Below are 21260 nucleotides of genomic sequence, written 5' to 3' on the forward strand. Positions count from 1 at the left end.
CCTATGAGGTAGCACCTCTACGTCGAATTTTTTTTTTTTTTAACGGCTCTTTTCAGAGCCACCTAAACGATGCATTGGCTGAATAGCAATGAGAATCTTGTACTCCGGCCGTGACCCTCTCCGTCAGCGAAAAATACCTACCAAAAAGGTGCGTTTTCACGTGCATTCGTTTTTCCGGACTGCCCGATTTTCCGGACGTTTTCGCGGTCCCTTGAGGGTCCGGGAAATCGGACGTCGACTGTACTTGCATATTAACATGCCGGATTCAAATCCGCACATTTAAGCAATTATCGTTCTAGCACAGCATGATTAACGGGAAAACTACTACTTGCATATTAACATGCCAGATTCAAATCCGCACATTTAAGCAATTATCGTTTAGAAGCAAATTCAGTGCTCTCGCTGATACTCCTCACGACTAACACGTAACGGCGTCCTACGAGCACCACTCACCGTCTTGTTGAGGTCTGCATCAAGGTCGATGGCAGCCGGGCGAGAGGTCTGGTTGGAGCGGTACGTGATGGCCCACGGCCGAATGCCTTGCAACGGGTAGCCCATCTGTTCCGCTACCAACTCCAGCAACTCTCGCAGCGTCGCCAGCTTTTTTACCTGGACACAAGAGGAGACTACCTTCGCAATCTCGTTCAACCAAACTCCAGCGTGCCCAGATAACAAATGTACCGAACACGTGAGAAGGAATCTTGTGTACCAAGAGCGCAGAGATCGAGATGTCATAAAATGTCGGCGTCGGGACAACACAAGAGGACCAACTAAATGCTACGCGACAGCAGTTTTCATCTGTAGGCGAGGACAGCCATGTGCTACCAAGGTTGTAGATAAACATGAGCACTACTATACACAATACACAACACTACAATATGCCTAATGCTGTGCTAATGAGGAAAAATTGTTAGCAGATCAAAATCAAGCTACAGTACTTGCTGGTTCATGTTTTCTAGGAATATGCAAATGTGCTAAACGCACACACAGCAGTAGTATAAGTCTCGTCTACCTCGTCAACCATTGCTGGGCACACAAAACTGAAAAGGAGTACAAAACAACGTAACGAGGGCCTTGGGTATGCTAAGACTCCTAGGTCCACTATTTTTAAAGCTCTCCATTACCTTTGATAAAGTTAGTGGCACGGATTTTCTGTATGTAGAAACTTGAATACATTTAGAAACTAAGCCAGACCATTCACTGCAGCTTTACGGTCCGAATACGAAAGGCGCGAGAAGGCTGTGCACTGCAATGACAAAGCGGGGAGCACCAAAGGCCCACCTTGAAGTTCCGGTAGTGGGCCTTCTCGGGGTCGTAGAGGTCGTTGCCCTGGTGGCCGGAGAAGTTGTCCTCGGTGAGCACTTGGACGCCCATGTAGAGGTGTGCCTCGTTCCGTTCCTTTCTCCTCAGGGCCTCCTGGCGCCTGCGAGGAGAGCGGCCAATCGTCTCGAAAATGGTCATCCAACTTTTATCGACAGGTCGTGGACTATGGCTACGCAGACTATTTCACCTGTATTAGTGAATTACCCTTACACAATATCAAAAACACTGCTCTTAACGAGAAGGCACTTGGTAAAACAGAAAATGTGCGAAAAGGAAAGAAGCGACTAGTTAATTATTCACTATTAAAAATGCACTACATTGTGTTCTAAAGAAGTCAAAGATTGAACATTGCAAGTTTTGGGAACTTAGCTGAGCCAAAGCAGCCGAAATACGAAAAAATACATTGAAATCCGCGACATCACACTTGCGTACCAGCAATCGAATTTCAGTCTTGAATAGAACTGACCTTACTTAATTTCCTCGTCTAATAATCAACCTATTATGAAATGGATGAAAGACACTACAGTGAGGCGTCGCATCAGAATAGCGTAGTTGCTAAAGTGAGCCCCCCTCCCCCCCCCCCCCTTTTTTTGCCATCGTACGTTATGAGCACAGGGTTGCGCTCGTGAGTGATTGGCCCATGTATATGGGGTGCACAGTAACATAATGTGTCATTATTTGGTGTGCACTTAAGTGGCATTAAAGTGGCCCCTTAAGGTTACTAATGCTAAATCCACTTTATTGCGATACTGTAAGATTTGCACACTCATTTTTCTTCTACACCCCACAGCCCAGTCCAGCCAAAGCCAGCCAACTCACTTCTCCTCCTGAAGCCTTTCGACCAACTGTTCGGGGATGTCGTTTTCAGTGACTGGTTGTAGCACCTCATCTGCAAACAGCAAGCAGACAACCAACAGACACCGTTATTAAGTAACGGATGCAATTGGAGGCAGTGCAAGCGTAACAGTGACAAGGTCCATCAATGGCAATTTCCCCAATGGCATCCCAAAGCACCCACACTAGGTGGGGTCATCCTTTGGTTGGAGAGAAACGCCCCTTTCCAAGCGTTGAGATCACGTAAAGGCCGAGCACCAGACCGGGAGTGCACCGGTGCCCATTTTAAATATAGGCACCTGGCGGCAGCTCTAGTCTGCTTGCCATAGTCGTGGCTGACGGTCAACGAGGCAGACTATGGCTGGACAAGGGGCACAAAGGCTTTCTAAATCTCTATAGGGCACCTTTTCGAGATGTAAACCTCGACAAGTAAAAAAACATCAAGCGGTCTCTACCGATTAAAGAAAAGACAGGTGGGTTGTCAGTAGCACAGAGATTTGAACCCAGTACCTCCCACATACAAGGCAGATGCTCGCCACCAGGCCATCGCAGAATTACCGTGCTTGCACAAATAAAACGATTCTTTTTTTTTTTTCTCGAAATTTCCAGCCTCAGAACATGCCTCGCGTTCGGGCTTGTGATATGTATTAATTGTAATATAATTATTTTCTTCGGAAAGAAGTCTCCCCTCGGGTTATATCTGTGATGACATGTTTACGTGCTAATACGGCATGTTTCGCAGAAATCCACAAGGTGGAGGAATGTGAAAACAAGAACTGTCGTCCACCTGTAGAGCGCAAAAAATTTAATTCGGTTGCTTTATGTGCCAAAACCCCTATCTGATAACGAGACACGCCGTAGTGTGGGACTACAGATTAATTTTCATTATCCGACATTCTTTAGCATGCACCCAATGCAAGGTACAAGAGCTCTTTGCATTCCGCCCAGGTAGCAACGAGGCTAAAATGGAAACCTTGTGGGTTGTTCAAGAAGCATTGAATGTTGAAAAAAAATTTGTCCTGCTCTGTGAGCTGCAGCCAGAGACTGCCTTTTTCTGGCCATGAGCATCTCGGCTAGCCAGGAGGCTATCCGATCGCACAGCGAGGCCGAATCGAACTCTCCAAGCGTGGGGACAAGTGGAAACCACATGGATGCAAGGTCGCGGTTCCCCATTGACTGCAAACCAAGGCCCCACGACAGCCTCGCGGCAAGCGGCACTCACTGATGGCACTGTCCCGGATGTACACCAACATGTAGGCATTGGTGCAGTGCCGGCTCACGGCCACGTCCTCGTCGGTGCCGCCAAAGTTGTGATCGATGGCCTCCTGCTTGGTGCAGCGCGACACCACGTCGTCGTCGAACTTGCACCAGCGGCCGTCGCCGCGCGGGTTGATGAACACCACGTAGTGGCCCCCATGGTTGTCCCCGCTGTGGACCAGCACGGCGTGTAGCGTGTACGTGGCCGGACCGCTCGAGTTGGCGCCCCCCTCGGTGAGGAACTCGCTCAGGTTGAGCCGCTCGGGGAACTCGAACCGGTCGTTGATCTTGATGTTGTTGTCCGTCACGTGGTCGTACTGGAAGCGCAGTAGGTGCAGGTGCACCACGGGCGGCAGGCAGGCGAAGATGATGCCCTTCTCGGCCTCCTGAGCAGGCGAGACAACAGGTCAGCGTTGCAAGTCAGACCACAGGGACAATAAAGCACCGACACATAGGTACCACATTTACTCGAGTCTAGGCCGGCCCCCCAAATTCAGGGTGTTGAGGGGAAAAAAAAACTTTCCTCCCCCATGCAAGTCGACGAAGATAAATAGTAGACAACATGCACGAAATGCAAATGGCATTTATCACAAATGTGCAGCACAAGCCACGCACTTCCTTCAGCTCACTTGCTGCAGGCAGTGCTGTACTGAAACCATATGTTCCATGCCCGCATTTCTCTGAAAGCTAACTTTGAAAGAAATGATTGTCCCAGCACTGCACAGTCATAATGGTGTACTGTTACAGTGCAGTACTGTGTGGCTGCGGATAGTAATGGCTACAGTACTGTCTTTTAGTGCTGGCCCTAGCCTAGCTGTGGTCAGTTTTTCCAGTTCTGAGGGCTCTAACGTAATCCTATAATCTAAGCCAATCTAAGACTTTCGCAATCCATGTCCCTAAAAACTATCAGCCGAGATTTGAATGAATAGGGCAGGTAGATTTTCTTTCTTACACACTGGTGTCATTAAGAGGACAGAAACAACGGAGAGAAACTGCCCGTTTTTAATTTTTGCACCCGAACCTCAGTTCCAATATAGTATTAAGCCTGTTTCACATGATGCGATTTTCATCCCACCGGACGTGCGATCTCAGTCACATGTGACGGAAATCGCAAGTAGCTTGTTTTGCGGTGGGGCCTACGGACAATGTCGAGAGCCAAACAAACCCAAAAACGGCTATTGTGGTCCCAAAGAGAAGAAAGGCAAACGCACCTGAAGCCCGTACTCGCCGGCGTCGTACTTGTTGTCGCCGTCGAGCGACTCGGTGGCACAGTAGTCCTGGAAGCTTTCGTGGATGTTCTTCTTGCCCTTGACGTTGAGCTGGATGTCGTAGAAGGGCTCCATGCGTCGCGACGCATAGTCCACGTGCTTGCACTTGATGAACGAGATCATCTTGCCCTCGAAGAGCCGTGGGATCGTGCCTTCCACGCAGGTGCCTTTCATTTTGCTCTCCATGTTATCCAGCAGCTGGCAAGAAAGCACCGTGACTTTGTAAACTCATCATTTGAAACAAAGTACTGCCTAATAAACATTTAAAACATCATTAAAAAACGCGTGGCCTACTGTCAACAGGGGTGGGGGCAGCACAAACAACGGCAAGTTTTCAGCTCGGAAATCAAACAGCCTGCCATTCGAATTCAGTCCCCCAGATTGAAGAGCTGCTGCAGGAAAACCTCGTCATTTCGGATTTCGTGGGACGTAAGAGATGCACGTCTTCGAGACGTGCTTTTCACAATTGCGCACATGTCGAGATTATTTTTTACGGTGAGCAGGGATGCGAACTTCTTTCGAACCATTTGCTCAGCCTCACTAGCATGGTTGGTCAGAATGATGTCTTAGCTGACGAAAGCGCCGTCCTGACCAATCATGCGAGGGCTGAGTCAACCTGTTCAACATTGAAATATTGAATATGCGCACAAGCCTTTATATGACATGTGAACTCAATAACGCAGTGCTACAGTAGCTTTAACCTTGTCCCGTTGGAAACGTTTAAGCTGTGGGGGCTTGGAATCGAACCCGCAACCTTGTCCACAGCCAGCGTTACTTGCACAAAACGGAGTGTCAAGTCACCAAAATGAAACTCACCACTCGGCAGAGTTCTTGAACATCGTGCTGCATAAACGAGTCCAAGGTTTCCCACCTGCCGAACAATAAGAGAAACAAAGTGTCATCAGACGCCAGTAACGATCATACCGTGGTACTTCATTGAGCAAGTTGGCCAGCTAGCTGGGCAACACAAATTACGTGATCAACCCTGTAAATGCCCCATGCATCATATATTCTATGCAAGAGTTGATGCCTAAAAGTGCTTAAGCACAGGAAGCGTAACACAATGTCCATAGTAGCATTTCTTGAATTTTCAGCAGCGGACAGTTCAACAATGAGATTACTCGTTAATTACCCTTTCCTCTTTCTGTATAAATATACAGAACATGAACAGAATTATAGGTTAAAAAAAGTGTCTAAATTTTCTTTGATATGCAACTGTGTTTTCGTAATGCAGGGATAAAGTTTTCTTTTTGCTACAACCCATACACTAATGCCCTGTATGTTTTCTTTTATTTTTTATGAAAATATCGAATGAACCTCAACTAGCCGTCGCACTAGAATCCATATGCTTGAGCACTATTTTGCAGAAGATCTCTTTTACAGAATAAACAATGACGAGTTGTTGCTCACCCAAAGGACTTGGTGAGCTTCTTGGTGCCAACAGGTCGGTCGGAGAACTGTAGCTCGTAGAACACCCGCTGCAACGCCAGTGCCACACTCTTGGACGAGTCATCGCTCTCGGTGGGCATCTGGTAGACAGCCTGCAATGCAAAAGTAGTTCAGCGCAGTTCAGCAAACACACACACAGCAGCACGCAGAGCAAGCGCAGAAGCAGTTCAGCAAACAGGGCGGAAGAGAACGACAAAAAAAAAAAAGGGACCGAAGACATTTACAAAGCAATGAAGTGGTATGGTCGGGGTATGGATTGTTCTTGCGCCCTGCACAGCAAGTACTAAGGGTACGCTCCAATTGAATTCTGGCTAGCATTGGAGACCGTTTATACGTTGGCAGCAGGGACAGCTTCGAGCCCGAGTAATGGAACACATCTTCGAGACGTCTCTGCTACTTGATGACCCCTTGCGTCAAGAAAAAGCTAAGAAAAGCATCTATTGCCGATTCATCTGTTGCCGAACACTTCGACGGTTCGCACACGCGAACCTTCGAAAAACAATGTAGCTTACATTAGGTGCATAAGAAAGCACGACGTTTCCTTGCGCTGCAGGCGACCTTTATGTTGCAACTGCAACGAAGTATAATTTTAGCTAAATTGGTTGTAAACGAGTAGTATAGATACTACTGAAGCAATCTAGGCAAACATTTAGGACTGGGAATTGTCTCATTTACTAATTAATAGCCTTTGCAGGAGCGTACAACATGAGTGGATGAAAACACAACAATGAATGAGACAGAACAGAATGCTGATACTTATAATTTACTATTTGAATACATTCCTGGCTAAACAGTTGATACTGGTAATAACACAGCGTGAGAATAAACACGGGGACGAATAGCAGACACGGACAAGCGCTGTCTGCTATTCGCCCCTGTGTTTGTTCTTGCGCTGCGTATTACCAGTATGAATAACCAACTAGCGACTGGGCTAGTTGGTTATTAATAAACAGTTTAGCCAGGAATGCGTCCAAACAAAGTGTGTTAGTCAGCACTCCGCCCTGCCTCCTTCCATGGTGTGTCTTCATCTGCATGTGCAGTGCGTAGCAGCAACGTTGCCACTAACTAGCCCAAAGAAACACACTAACAATCTCTGGCACCTAAGCATCTGAAGGTTAGTGGATACGACGCAAATCCCAGCACATTTTTCTCAAGATGTCCGGCATGCTGCTTACACGGTTAGATCTCATTGGCCGTGCCAAGGAGCCTGCGCTGGTTTTAAATGATCTGGAACTTGCGTCATTTCTGACAAGCGGTTACGGCAGCGTTTTGTTTGTTGGTTTCGGCATCAAGAATGTATTCGTCGACTTTTCACGACACATCCACTGGTACATTAAACTCGAGATTCTGCACAGAGGGCACTCTATTCTACACTACCCAACACCTAGGTTTTTACACGATCCACATTTTCGTTGTAGTTGGTTTATAAAGCCACTGAGAAACTTGCACATCCATATTCTTCACTTGCATGACTGATGAGATGGCCTTTCAAGAACCTATCATCATCATCATCAGCCTATATTTTATGTCCACTGCAGGACGAAGGCCTCCCCTGCGATCTCCAATTACCCCTGTCTTGCGCTAGTGTATTCCAACTTGCGCCTGCAAATTTCCTAACTTCATCGCCCTCTCACCGTCAATCACTGAACAGAACCTATCAAGAACCTATCACCGAACAATTATTAATACCCACATGACTTGTTCTACCTCAAGGTCATCTTCGAGTTACGGCATTATGACCTGCTTGCCAATCCTCAGTCTAACATCCCAAACCCACGTACGACACTGACCAAGTTAGGATGGATATAATGCGAAGCATTAACGAGGAGGCGCTAACGCAATGCACACTCCACTTTCCGTATTCAAGTACATGTAAAATGCAGAAGCGCTGGCATTGGGCAACTTCTGAACTAATCTAATATAAAATTAGTTGCGTTTAAGAGATAAACCCGAATTTTAGCAGCTCTCAAAAGAAACATTTTGATTTAGGGCAGGTTTTACAAAAGTTGCCAAAAATCAGCAACTCACGATTGATTCAACATATCCTTTTAGTGTTCCACTTGAACAGCTTCAGATGCGTTTCATCAAATGGAGCACAAAATGAAAATGCACTGACCTTTCGTAACTGGTTCGTGAAGAACAGCGTCTGTAGTAACGAATTCATGTAGCAGGTGGCGCCTTGGTTTTTGAGGCCTACGTATCCGGTGTGTTTCTTGGAGTCCCAGCTGCACAGGAGAGCAACAAATGAATAAGATCTCATTGCGACAGCAGCATACAGGAGTTGTATTCTTGAGCGTTCACTTTCGGAGATACAATCACTTTCGCAAAATTTCGTGTGACTTGGCAACCGGCAAATGGTGCCTACACGGTCATGTACAGGCGACAGCACTCCTAGCACTGTGTGAAGTTTGTAACCTTCGTGATCGAAAGTGATCATATCCTTGAAAGCGGTCACTCGAGAGTACCACTCCAGTGTAATCCTTTCACGCTCGTGTCCGATCTATCAGTTGGAACACTACATACATAGCTTCTAACAATACAAGACCTTCACGTGAACATTCAACATTATTTGTGCTTGTCTGACACTTTTCAGAACAACCCAGCCAAAAAAACAGCAACGTTTGGGCCTGTTTCTTTATGTATTTACTTTTACGGAATGCTGGCGATGTGAATGTATGCATTACCTTTTACGGAATGCTGGCGATGTGAATGTATGCATTACCTTTTACGGAATACTGGCGATGTCAAAGTATGCATTACCTTTTACGGAATACTGGCGATGTGAATGTATGCATCACCTTTTACGGAATACTGTAGATGTGAATGTATGCATTACCTTTTACGGAATACTGTAGATGTGAATGTATGCATTACCTTCTAGGGAATACTGTAGATGTGAATGTATGCATTACCTTCTAGGGAATACTGGCGATGTGAATGTATGCATTACCTTTTACGGAATACTGGCGATGTCAAAGTATGCATTACCTTTTACGGAATACTGGCGATGTCAAAGTATGCATTACCTTTTACGGAATACTGGCGATGTGAATGTATGCATTACCTTTTACGGAATACTGGCGATGTGAATGTATGCATTACCTTTTACGGAATACTGGAGATGTGAATGTATGCATTACCTTTTACGGAATACTGGAGATGTGAATGTATGCATTACCTTTTACGGAATACTGGAGATGTGAATGTATGCATTACCTTCTACGGAATACTGGAGATGTGAATGTATGCATTACCTTCTACGGAATACTGGAGATGTGAATGTATGCATTACCTTCTAGGGAATACTGGAGATCTGAATGGCCATGCAATAACTTTAACGGCAACAACTTGTACTACTCATTTTTAAACACGGCATGTCAAACATTGTATTGTACACCTTATCAAAGCGAGAAACTACGTGTTAAGGTTATGTTGCTGCAAACAATTTTATGCCACTAGCCGAGTTGTACATGACCAGCTTTTGCAATAATAATCATGCTCAGGTTGAACACAGCATCACATGATGATGCCGGCAGTGCTTATGCGCCAAGTATTTCCAGTATTTTGGTATTCTGTAAATGCTAATGCATATGGTCTAAAACTAATAAAGCTGCATTCCCATAATTCACTATACTTTACACATTATTTGTATGACAACTGTGCGGAGTTCGTATCGATTTGAGTATGAATAACAAAGCATGTGGAATTATGAAACTAAACAAGTATCATCTTCAGTAGGCAGAGGATGGATCCATGTAACATGCTTGCTCATGAAGCCGTTTTTTTTTCGAGCGTCCCAAATTCCACAACTACTTCGGCAATGCAGGCCTAAGGCCTCAAAAGATTTGCAAACACCATCATCCTCCGTACCACTTTGACTCAAATCTTTCCGACATTAACTTGAACCTTCAAGCCAAAATCTAAACAGAACTCTAGCACTCCACAATTTCCTTGGAATTGCACATTTAAGCGACCATTTAGGCTATCAACTTCATTTGAAGGTGGCACCACCTCCAGCTCGGAGCTGAACGAGCTTGGCCCATCATACTTACGCAATGCTTGAGAGAAAAATGGGGAAAAAGAAAAAAGAAGAAAAAAAAGAAAGTCTTGTTTAAAGGACATTTCTCTTTGCATGTTGCAGCAAGTTGTGCACTTTTACAGTGCGTGCGCAGTGAGCGAGACCCCACCACTTAAAACAGTTAAAGAACAAAGTCCATATATAAAAAAAAGACTAGACGTGGAGTGAGCTTGCAAGCTGCGGACACCAACCTGACACCATGTGGAGCATCGGCGCACACCCAAACTTCGAGGATGATGGTGTCGTCCACGATAAACCCCTTCTCTGGATCCAAGACGTCCTAATGATTTAAAAAATAAGAGGAGGTTATGAGAAACGATTTACAGTCATCAAAGACATACCAGGTCTCCCAGCTCGCACGGAGCAAGTTTAAGAAGGCAAAGCCTTCTGTGCAGACACAACCATGCTGTTTGTAACCTTCTAAAGTAGCCTCCAGTATCTTTCATGCACTTAAGTAATCAGTCATTCATCCCCCAAACTCATTAGTTTTGTGGCCTCAATGTCAACACAGTCAAACCTCAATATAACGAGCATGGATACAATGAGTTACCGGGTATAAAGAAGTCAATCTCAAATATGGCTCGTCATGCTTATTTCAATCGAGTGCTCTCCTGCTATAACGAAATCGAAAATGCGACATCTGACACGGTGTCAGATGTAGCGAAGCAAATTTTTGTTTCCATGTGCCTCAAAATATATATTCCGGTAACGATGTCTATTACAGTCACCAACCAACTTTCCAGATGCCAGAATTTTCGGACCTGCACAATTGAAGTTGAGGGTCAGACGAAATCTCGGCTGGTCGGGAAGAATCCTGGTGAAAATGGGAAACGGACGCCGACCAAGGTGAATTTTTCTTTTTTCCTAGCCAACGTTTGGCCCCCACACGGGAACCTTCTTCAAAATGAAATGTGCTGCAGTTCGATTCGCTGTGAACAAGGCTCCCGTGTAAGGGCCGAATTATTAGTTAGGAAAAAAAATTTCCCTTTGGTCAGCGTCTTTTTCCCGTTTTCGCCAACTGCACAATTATTTTGACTTCCTTGGGGTACCGCCACCTACACCTAGCACTAATGTATTCGGACGTTGCACAACGTTTTGGGCATGAATCATGCGCACGACGCCTTAGACAAGGCAGCCATGAACAAATCTGTCGCCCTGTTGACTAGGCACGGAACCACAACTTTGGTCGCCAACTCCCAACGAAGCAGCACAGGCTAGGCCAGCAGTGTGGCTGGTGACCATCGCGAGAAGCGAATACGGTCGCACTCGTGGACCTTATCGTCGATTGAGCACGAGCTCAGACACATGGGCTAGAGTGATGGCAGTGGTATTAAAGTATGGATCCACATGCAGTTCCCCACAGCTTTTTTTTTACTGGGCAAGAAAGCTCGCAAAATGTTCAAAAAAGCCACCACAGTCCATCGATTGCTCGTCAGAGGCTTTTCGTTTACAAAATAAAAAAAAATCAGAATGATGTGTTCACCAAATATGCTCTGCGAAGTTGATTGTCATACTTGAACTAATAAAAACAATATGTACGGGAGGATTTTTAGGAGGTTACAATATATGGTTGGTTTCATCCGTTCAGAAGGCTTCAATATCTTTTTTTTTATTTGTTCCATGTTAGCCGGCACACTCGTTATATGCCATGTACACTCCAGTAAGAAGGCAAGCGATAACGCTGTCATGCCGTGTGAAGCTGGAGAAAAAATATGTGAAGCATATGCAAGTGATCCCGCAGCATGGTAAAAAGTAGCTGCTTAGATCAGAGAAACTGAGCTAATATTTATCATTTATAACATTTGTTGTTAAAAATTATTTATCTCTGTGATATCGTCTAGCTACATCTGCTACCTTATGCATAGTCACCCCAAGTAGAAAAGTGAACAAAGTTCTTCAAGCTCTACACAGAGCAAAACTAAAAAAAAATCCAAAATTGAATGAGTACAAAACTGCCACTTGCCAACCGACTAGAAATTGAGGCAGGATCCTTATCTTGAAAAATGTAAAGCCCAGAGCAGGCTTTATATCCCTTTCACACCAAAGATTTAATGTCATTTGCATCGAATGACCGCATTTAATGTCATCTGTTCCTTGCTCATTAGAAAGAGCACCTGGAACAGCAGCAGCAACATTAAAATTGCTAAATCTTATGTGGCTGTTGAATTTTTCTTTCATTACAGAGCTGTACTGCAGTTTAGCTGATCAGCAGCAGACGTTTGCCAGCAATTCAAACCTGCCACAGGGCTTCTCTCAACTTTGAGTCACATTTGCATAAGTAAATGAACAAAGTAAGATGATTACTGTAAATTAGATTGCAGCCCAGATTTGTTCTCTCAGACTACTCCAATACCCCAGTGCTACTGCGATCAAACCACTCGCCACTTGTCGTACGATAGCACCGCCTCTGCCTTTTTCACAAGTTCTTTTAGTTCTTTATGGCACCAAATGACTCCATTTGACCTGCGCATTGCATATCACGCAGCAGCCGGCAAAACACCATTTATCCTTCACAAAACCAGCCCAACGAAATATAAAAAATCTTTCTTACGTACTGCGAAAGACTAACGACTTTCTCCCCACACCACTTTGATAGCGGATAACTACCAATTCAAGTCCCGCACTGAAGAACATTTCAGTATGCAACCCACGACCACTGTACTCGTATCCGCACCTCCTGGATTGCCTCACATGGAGCCCTTTGAGGTATAAATAATCTCTAAAGCAAACTTCAGTAAAAACACTTCAGAATGTTTGCACACACACTACAGCATTTTTTATATTCGACACATTATCATCATCCTATGCAAATTATGTTTCCGTGTAGCATGGCTAGACCCTAATGTCATTTGATGTATGAAATTCATTGCCTACAAATGACTCTTTCCAGAGTGACAGGAGGTTAAACTAGTCCTAGTGACAACTAGTGTCAACGACACTCACATTCCACGTCATGAAGTGGCTGAAGCCCCAGTCGTTCTCCTTGCCATAGAAGAGATGCTGAATTTCTGTACACACATGCACAAAGATATTTAAGGACATGAAATGAATACAATGACAATTTCAAAACAACAGCTAATAAAGTAACGAAATTTCTCAATGATGCATTTATTTTAAGTAAGAAGAATCTGTTCCAGCATCCCCAATCACCTGCACAAACAAGCACCTGCACTCTATTTTTCCTTACAATATTGAAGTCACATTTAACATTAAGCACTTCCAATTATCTGTAGTTAGACAAAGTGCCTCAAGGTGTCGCTATAAGTTTGCCTGTTGGCGTCCACGTCTCCGGCAACCCAATATTTCGTAAAGGGACAAGCCACAACTCTTGCTGAACTATGACAATAGCTATGTTTTTTCATCGACAAATAACATTCCATGACGGTGCACTCCCACAGGCAGTGGGCCATCAAGTATTTTTGACTACAGATGGTCACAAAAAAAAAAAGGATGAGGAACCTACCAACTGGCTAATGCCAGTAACACAAACTGCACCAGTACACATCATCATCAGCCTATTTTTATCTCCACTGCAGGACGAAGACTTCTCCCTGCGATCTCCAATTATCCCTGTCTTGCGCTAGCCGATTCCAGCACATAGCTGGTTCATAAAATATGCTGAATTGTCTGAAAATTTATGTTGCCAAAAGCTCACATCCAACAGAGACAACGTACAAGCAGTTTCCCACACTGTGCACTTACTTCTGACAAAGTTTTCGACGCCCTCCTTCTGACTAATTAGACGCAGCTCGGCAGTGGCATTGCAGGACCACGTTCTGCAAGGCAACAACACATCATGTCGTAAACGTGCGCAGCCATTGCAGCCACAAATCCCAATGCAAACGATCACACAGACAATGTCATACGGTGCTTCAGAAAAGCTTAAAATAGCCTGCAAGCTTTACTTGTATTTACACGTATACATTACACCATGTTTTCAAAATTCTGGATTTGGGTTTTCACAATTGTAAATTTGGAAGCTCCCCTGAAATTGGGTAAACTTGGAAACCCCAATCCTATTAAGCTCTGCCAGTTCAAAATAGAATGTTAAGACACTGTAGTCATTTACTTTTTTTTGCCGCGGAACTATGGGCACGCCGTTTGTAAACATTTTTTTTTTCTTTGCGGCAGACCTGTTTTGTTGTATTCCCTGTGGTAGTCACTATCCCCCATTGTAGGCTGTCGGTTCAGACAGCTGCACATACAATTTCCTGTGATTTGAAAAGTGAAGTGATTGATCAATTGACTGAACCTGTTTACAAAGCCACCGTCACCAGAAGTAACGCACCTGCGTGAGCAGCAACAAGCAATGACAATGTGCAAAAGACAGGACGTGACACTCTGCAACAATCTGCGTTAAACCCGAGGCCAATATGGTGGCAACAATGGTTAACGAGCAGCTCTAATGTTGGCCGTGTGTCCGCACCAAATCGAGCGGGGGCAAAATGTTAAGCCGCTGTGCAACCAATTTGGAAAAAGTTTTTTTTTTCTCCCTTCGTTACGTGCTAGCGGCTTGGCAGAAGGGCTCAAAAAATGCTACAGAGGGTCACGCCCTCGACTACTGTACAAAAAGTACACAATAAAAAAGCACAAAAGAACCCATAAACGCTATTTTTTTTTCCTTACGGCATACTGTCTTCGCCTTCAGAGGCTTCCCTGCAAGAATGCAAGGGATTCAAAGTTTTTAAAAACCAACAGCAGCTTCAGATATTTTTCATGGGGCTGACTAACAGGCACTGCACTAGGGAGAGATTGTTGAGAATGCAAAACGAGACCCGAACGACTGCTCAAGTACACGATCGTTTTTCAAGTCGGTTCTGATTACCGACAGGGAGGTTACCAATGTGAAAAACACACTTTGTCTAATTACAGCAGCTAGATGCTGAAAGCAACTTCTCCATGCATGTGAAGAAACTAAGAATCTCCTCATGCTTGCCATAGTAAAAGCTGCTTTTCTTACTCTCAACACCGAGATGAAGATGCAACATGGTTGACTGGCATCGGGTATCAAACTCTGGATTTTTCACTCCATCTCGAGGCATACGAAACCCATTTCATGAATGCGTTTTGTACACTTGTACAAGATAGATAAACCAAGCCCCTAACCATGTGGTAACACTGTGCCCACAGTGGTATAAAAGCTTGGGCTCCGTATCCCCCCCCCCCCCATATTCGGATAGTCCAACGATTCAAACAATAAAAATGAAACCCTTCCTTTTTTTTGTTTTGTTTTTTGTCTCCAATGCTCCATGTCAGTGCCGATTAGGGGTGTGCAAATATCTGAAATTTTCTAATAACAAATCGAATAGTCACTATTCGTAATGCGAATAGTTTTTGAATACTTTTCAAATATTTACGAACATCAATCGTGCCGAAATAAACGTAATATAGTATGGTTATTATCACCCCCGCGGGCATTATAACATGTGACAGTATAGACTTAAAACATACGAATTTGCACTATGTAGTGGAGCAGGCTCCGTCCTTTAGGTAGCCACACTTTACAGGCTGCGCAGCTAACACTCGCACTCTCCGAAGAGCCCTCTGCATGCGAAGAAACTACACGTTTTCTCCTAATGCTCCATTTGTACCTTTATTAAACAACACTTCATAACGCACTATGCAATGACAAAAACTAGATAACCTTAAGAGTACTGGGATGTAAACATTGTTCTATATTAATTGCGATGATGGCTATTCATTATTCGAAACCTATTCGCATTCGATTCGCTTCTTCGACTATTCGAATCGTATTCGATTCGGTCTCAAAAATCACTATTCGCACACCACTAGTGCCGATTATCTGAAAACCACGATAAATATTTGGCATTTGTAATTTTGACTATATAAACCAAACACCAAATTGAATAGAAATGCATGCAATTCTTTATTCTAAAATTTCCCGATATTCGCGCACCCCTAACAGTGGCTGCCGGATACAGAAAAAAAAAAAAGCTTCCAGGCAGCCCACATCGCACTGCTAGATTAAGCCTTTCAGAGACCTTCCCAGTCTTTTCAAAAGCATCAAAAAGCAGGACAAGTGAAATCAAGAGCGATAAACGAACAAGCCACACCAATAATAAACGACATCACAGAGGAACGACAGGCGTGTCAAGAACAATCAATGCGGCGGATAGCGGACAGGCAACAACGTCGTCTGCCGTCTGTCCCTGAGCCGTTCTGCCAAGCAAGGTCAGCGCTGCAGAACCAGCACATCTGTTTCTAGTAGCAGCTCTAACACACTGATAAATAGAATAATCGTTGTAAAAGCTTACACACAACAGCGATGTTTGGAAACCGCATTTAAGCAAATGAAAACTTTAGCTGCAAGGCCATTTGAGGGGGAACTTTTTCCTTGGGAGACAAGCCCGATCACCCTACTGAGGCATGTAAAGATGGAAAAAGTCCGTGTCAGGCGGTACACACTATTAAAAAAATTTTTGCTCTTTGGAGCTTATCTTGTCTTCAAACGATTACAAGTCATCCACCTTGTGTGGCGTTTCCTTTCTTTAGCTCACTCCACATGCGAATTTCAGGTCAAGAATGCTATGTCACGCCATGCTGTCCGCGACGTGAAAGTAGCAGGTGAGCAGTGTTTAAACAAAGGAAAGGCAAGATGGACGACGATTAATTTTTGCGGGACCAGATGGGCCTCAAAAGTGCGCAAACTTTTCTTAGAGTGCCACCTGCTCTTAAGAAAACTCCCCATTTTGGAGACTCCCAATCGAGCTCCAATTCTGGCAACTGTAGAAACTTCATTCAAAACACAATGCTGTCCGGCAGTCTTTTTGAATAAAGCTACACTGTACAGGCTCCACAGAGTAATTAAAATTAAATTATGGGGTTTTACATGCAAAAAATCACCATCGGATTAGTGGGGGACTCCGGATTAATTTGGAACACTTGGGATACTTTAACGTACACCTAAATCTGAGTACACGGGTGTTTTTTGCATTTCAGCCCCATCGAAATGCGGCCGCAATGGTCGGGATTTGATCCCGCAACCTCGTGCTTAGCAGCCCAACACCACAACCACTAAATAACCATGGCCGGTTCACAGCGTAATGAACAGGAACACGTGTGGAGTTGCATAATGCCATTAAACTTGACCTGGTGAGCGACTGCGATCCCCTGCATTACTAACAATTGTTGCAGCTAACGATAACCCAGCATGGTAACGAGATAACGTTAATACAGCAAAAAAAAAAATGTTGCTATAAGACAACAGGAATTGCAAGAAGTAGGGGAGACCAAGAAGCACTGCCTATAGGCAACGGTCAATGCAGACTAATGCAGCGAAAGTGGGGACAAGGGACTCACGAGGACTCGGACTCGCCGTTGCACTGTAGGAAGAAGCCGAGGCTCTTCGTTGGCTGCCGGTCATTGCCGGTGTTGGTTCGTGGCATCACCATGATTTTCCTGCACAAGCACACCGAGAAGGCAACCCCCCTCATTTGAGTAACCGCACGGCAGGGGAGAGCCTAGTATATGATAAGCTTCTCTCATTACAGCCGTCAACTGCAGCACTGTCGCACGGAAGCACACTACTGCGATGTGTCTCCACTTTGGGAGATCGGGCTTCACGTAGAGGTAGGCCCTGTACCTACGGTGCGAATATCCCTAGTAGAACTACAGAAAGTTGAGCTCATTGGTAGTGATTCATCATGAAAGAAGGTAAGGCGTGCAGACACGGACACAAGAGAAGAGATTACCAAACAACACAAAAGCCATGCGATTGTGTTGTCTGGTTTCTCTTGTGTGTATGTCTGCCTGCCTTACCTTCTTTTCACGATGAATCCCTAGTAGAACTTTCTGCTATGCTCACTGGGAAGCACACGGCTGCGGAACTTTAAATATTGCCCGCAAACGGAGGCCTAGGGAGAGCACCCAAGATCACGATAAAGCAGACGGCACAGGATCTCCTGGCCACCCCTACGGGGCAGCAAAAGGGATGGGATCAAAACTGGAACCAGGGCAGTCTGTGTGTTGGATGCCGCAGAGGTCCCAGCGTAACCGGGGGATGTGGTTCGCATAAAAAATTTGCAAAACAGCCAATCTTATACACACCCGGGCACGCAGAGCTCTAGCTGAGCCTAACCCCCAAGGTGCACATATGCAGCGGCGGCGGTGTGCTTCCCCTTCGATGCTGCGTCACTACAGTATTGGCTGTACTGAGAGCAGGTCGACAAATGTGCGACTTCATCTAATCAATTGTGGATTCACTAACAGTGTTTCCCATCCCAAAACCATGTGGCAATATAGCAAGGACATCACATCAATCCTTACTCTACGCCATCAATTTGATAATGGTTGGGCTTTAATGGCACAAGGGCCAGTTCTGGCCAATGAGTTAACAATGGTTCATGAAGTCTAGGATGTACCATGGCTGCAAAGGGGCCTAAAATAAGGCACTGTGTAAGCGCATAAAATATATATATGCTAAAAATATGACAATGTTGAGTGACGTATGCTATGACCATAAAATTTTGTTTCCTGCCTACAATTCGAACTTTTTTCTTCAGGAAAAAAAAAAAACAAGGCTAAGAAAGGTTAAGCCCGTAAGTGTTTTATTATTTTGATCAAAAGTTGACTTTATTATGCATTTTTTAAGGCTTATTTTTAAACTTCACTCCATCGATAACCCTTATACAGTGGAATCTCATTGATACGATCTTCACGGGAACCGGAAAATAAAACGTATTATCCGAAAATCGTATAATCAGAACATAATCATATATAAGAAAAAGAAATGCTATGCAAGAAAAAAAGTACTATCCCGAAAAACGTATTATGCAGAATCGCATCAACGAGATTCCACTGCTTTTTCAACCAATTTGCTTCATGTTTTATGCGTGAAAACCTCTTTCTACCTATTCACTATGTCATACATATGTATTTATCATTAACGCAAACGGTACAGACACTATCGTTCCATATCTGCCAAAAGGTGCAAGAAGCGCTTGTTTCCAGAAATGTGTGAGCACCTACAAAATGCTGCCTTTATGCATTAAAGAACACAGACCGCAATAAACGCGACCCTCTCGCGCTGACGAAATGGCTGTCATCAATGTTGTAGAACACGGACACAGAATCAATGCAACCTTCGAGGTGCTGAAAAAGTGCTGACATCTATGTAGCAAAACAATAAGAGGGGCGAAATACCAGCGGATTTCAAACACTGGCACTGCAGCTGTCTATGTAATATAAGAAAGACTAAGTGGACGTGCAGAGTTTGTCCAAATCATTTTGAAAACAGCTTTGTTACCGCTGAGCTGAACTCATCCAAAACACTAATGGGGTTAAGAACCATCTCGTTTCCTTTTTTTAAATTTGAACGGGAAAAATTTGAGTATTAAATGTTTATGAGGAATACTAATGGTTTCGCTGTCTGGCCAGCCCAACGTACAGAATTCTCCTGATAACTTTCACTAACGATTAACACAGGTAATGGTCTCCTTTCAGACAAATACACAATGACAAATCACTGACGAATACACAATGACAAGGAGAGATACAAGTCATGTGACGAACTTATCTATAGGAATCCTCGATGACAGGCATTCACATTTAAGGAAACCACATGTATAAGGACAATACAGACGCACTTTACTTTTTTTCTACACATTACCATAAGGTTGAAAAAAAAAAAGCCTAAATAGTAGTGCACATGGGCATGGCTCGCAAAAAGGCGCAATTCTTTTTCTTTATCTTGCAAGTGCTGGTTGACGTGCATTATCGTTTAGAATTTTTAGCATTGTTGTTGTTATCCTAGATCTGTTTGGCCTTTGAATGTAACTTAGCTGGGAACACGACCTCTCAACATCACAGCTACAGTTTGCAATGCAGAGCAATGTCAGCGCTGCGTCAGCTTCCCTAGTGCATCGTCGTCATTTCCATACATGCTACGTGCAGGAAATGCAATGTGATGTGCCACTATCGTATTCGCATAAACGCGGCTACTAAAAGGAGCAAGCTTTCGTTCACCGAAGGCTGGCAGGCCCTGAACACGTTACAGATGTATGTTGGTTTCTGCTTGAATATTTAACGAAAACAATGCATACATCATATTCATATTGATTAATAGTGTTAACGTGATCTATTTAGACCACTTGCTCACATAAACAGGGCAGCATTCACTAGTCTTGCAACAATTGGATTTATTCTTGCCCCATCACCAAAGGGCAGAACTTTGGGGACAAATCTGGTTCTAGCCCAATTGTTACAGAATTTGCTCAGGTTGCAAAAATCGGGAATTATCGGGTTTTAGCCGAAAACGAGAAACTCAAGTATGTTCCAGAACAAGTTACGTCTGCATACCTGCCAACTTAAAAACATTGAAATTGGTAAAGCCCCGCGAGCTCGACACCACAAGTGGACAGAAGGACAATAGAATGCATTAGAAAAGTTTGCCTTGAGAGATCACACCTGTTATGCAGTTTGATTAACTTAGGATGCCGCACACACAAGCAGCAGCAAGCATGGAGCAGCACAAAACAAACAAGCAACTCACCAGATCACCGACCTTTTTTTTTTGATGATTTTGACCTGCCTTCAGGAATTTGAATAAGCTTGCTCAAAGCAGATACCCTCAATGTGGTGTTTTTTTTTTTGTGTGTGTGTGATCAGATGACTTCCAAGTGTACTGTCAAAGACCAGTGTACTGTCAAAAACCAAGTGAAACTTCTCCACAAATTTATTTTTAGTAACACTTGACGAGATTCCTAATATCGTAGAATGAGCCTGAATTCATGAATGTTACAGAGCATTCAAGAGAGGTTGGCAGGCGGAGTATCGAACCAGAATTGAACTGAAAGCTTCGAAACGATTTGAACAGTTTTTTTTTTTTTTTTCACTGAACTGAAACGAAAACTGCAATGAAACAGTTTCAGTTTGGCACTGTTGACAGGTTATGAGTCTACTTATTAACACCTACTAGTCCTCAAGCATTGTGGTTTGTTGTTTTGCATAACTTGTGCTTCTGCATTACCATTTTTTTTGTATTCATTCAGTTATTGCATTGTTTTGTCTATTTGTATCAATGCTGTTGTGCA

General features: G+C 44.0%; 1 protein-coding gene across 8 annotated transcripts in view; it reads right to left on the bottom strand.

Annotated features, from left to right (window-relative positions):
- LOC119453120 (ubiquitin carboxyl-terminal hydrolase 7-like) overlaps positions 1 to 21260 on the bottom strand; it is a 70452-nt gene that overhangs the window by 38812 nt on the left and 10380 nt on the right. For all 8 annotated transcript variants that reach the window (XM_037715121.2, XM_037715120.2, XM_037715118.2 and 5 more), the window contains exons 3-14: positions 17530 to 17628; positions 13912 to 13985; positions 13153 to 13217; positions 10401 to 10489; positions 8248 to 8356; positions 6093 to 6223; positions 5499 to 5553; positions 4626 to 4880; positions 3380 to 3800; positions 2143 to 2212; positions 1282 to 1423; positions 454 to 609 (exon numbers count right to left, since the gene is read on the bottom strand). In XM_037715121.2, coding sequence (XP_037571049.1) covers positions 454 to 609; positions 1282 to 1423; positions 2143 to 2212; positions 3380 to 3800; positions 4626 to 4880; positions 5499 to 5553; positions 6093 to 6223; positions 8248 to 8356; positions 10401 to 10489; positions 13153 to 13217; positions 13912 to 13985; positions 17530 to 17628 — 1666 coding nt within the window. The remainder of the gene's footprint in view (positions 1 to 453; positions 610 to 1281; positions 1424 to 2142; positions 2213 to 3379; positions 3801 to 4625; positions 4881 to 5498; positions 5554 to 6092; positions 6224 to 8247; positions 8357 to 10400; positions 10490 to 13152; positions 13218 to 13911; positions 13986 to 17529; positions 17629 to 21260) is intronic.

Source organism: Dermacentor silvarum, chromosome 5, assembly GCF_013339745.2.
Source record: "Dermacentor silvarum isolate Dsil-2018 chromosome 5, BIME_Dsil_1.4, whole genome shotgun sequence".
NCBI classification, from domain to species: domain Eukaryota; kingdom Metazoa; phylum Arthropoda; class Arachnida; order Ixodida; family Ixodidae; genus Dermacentor; species Dermacentor silvarum.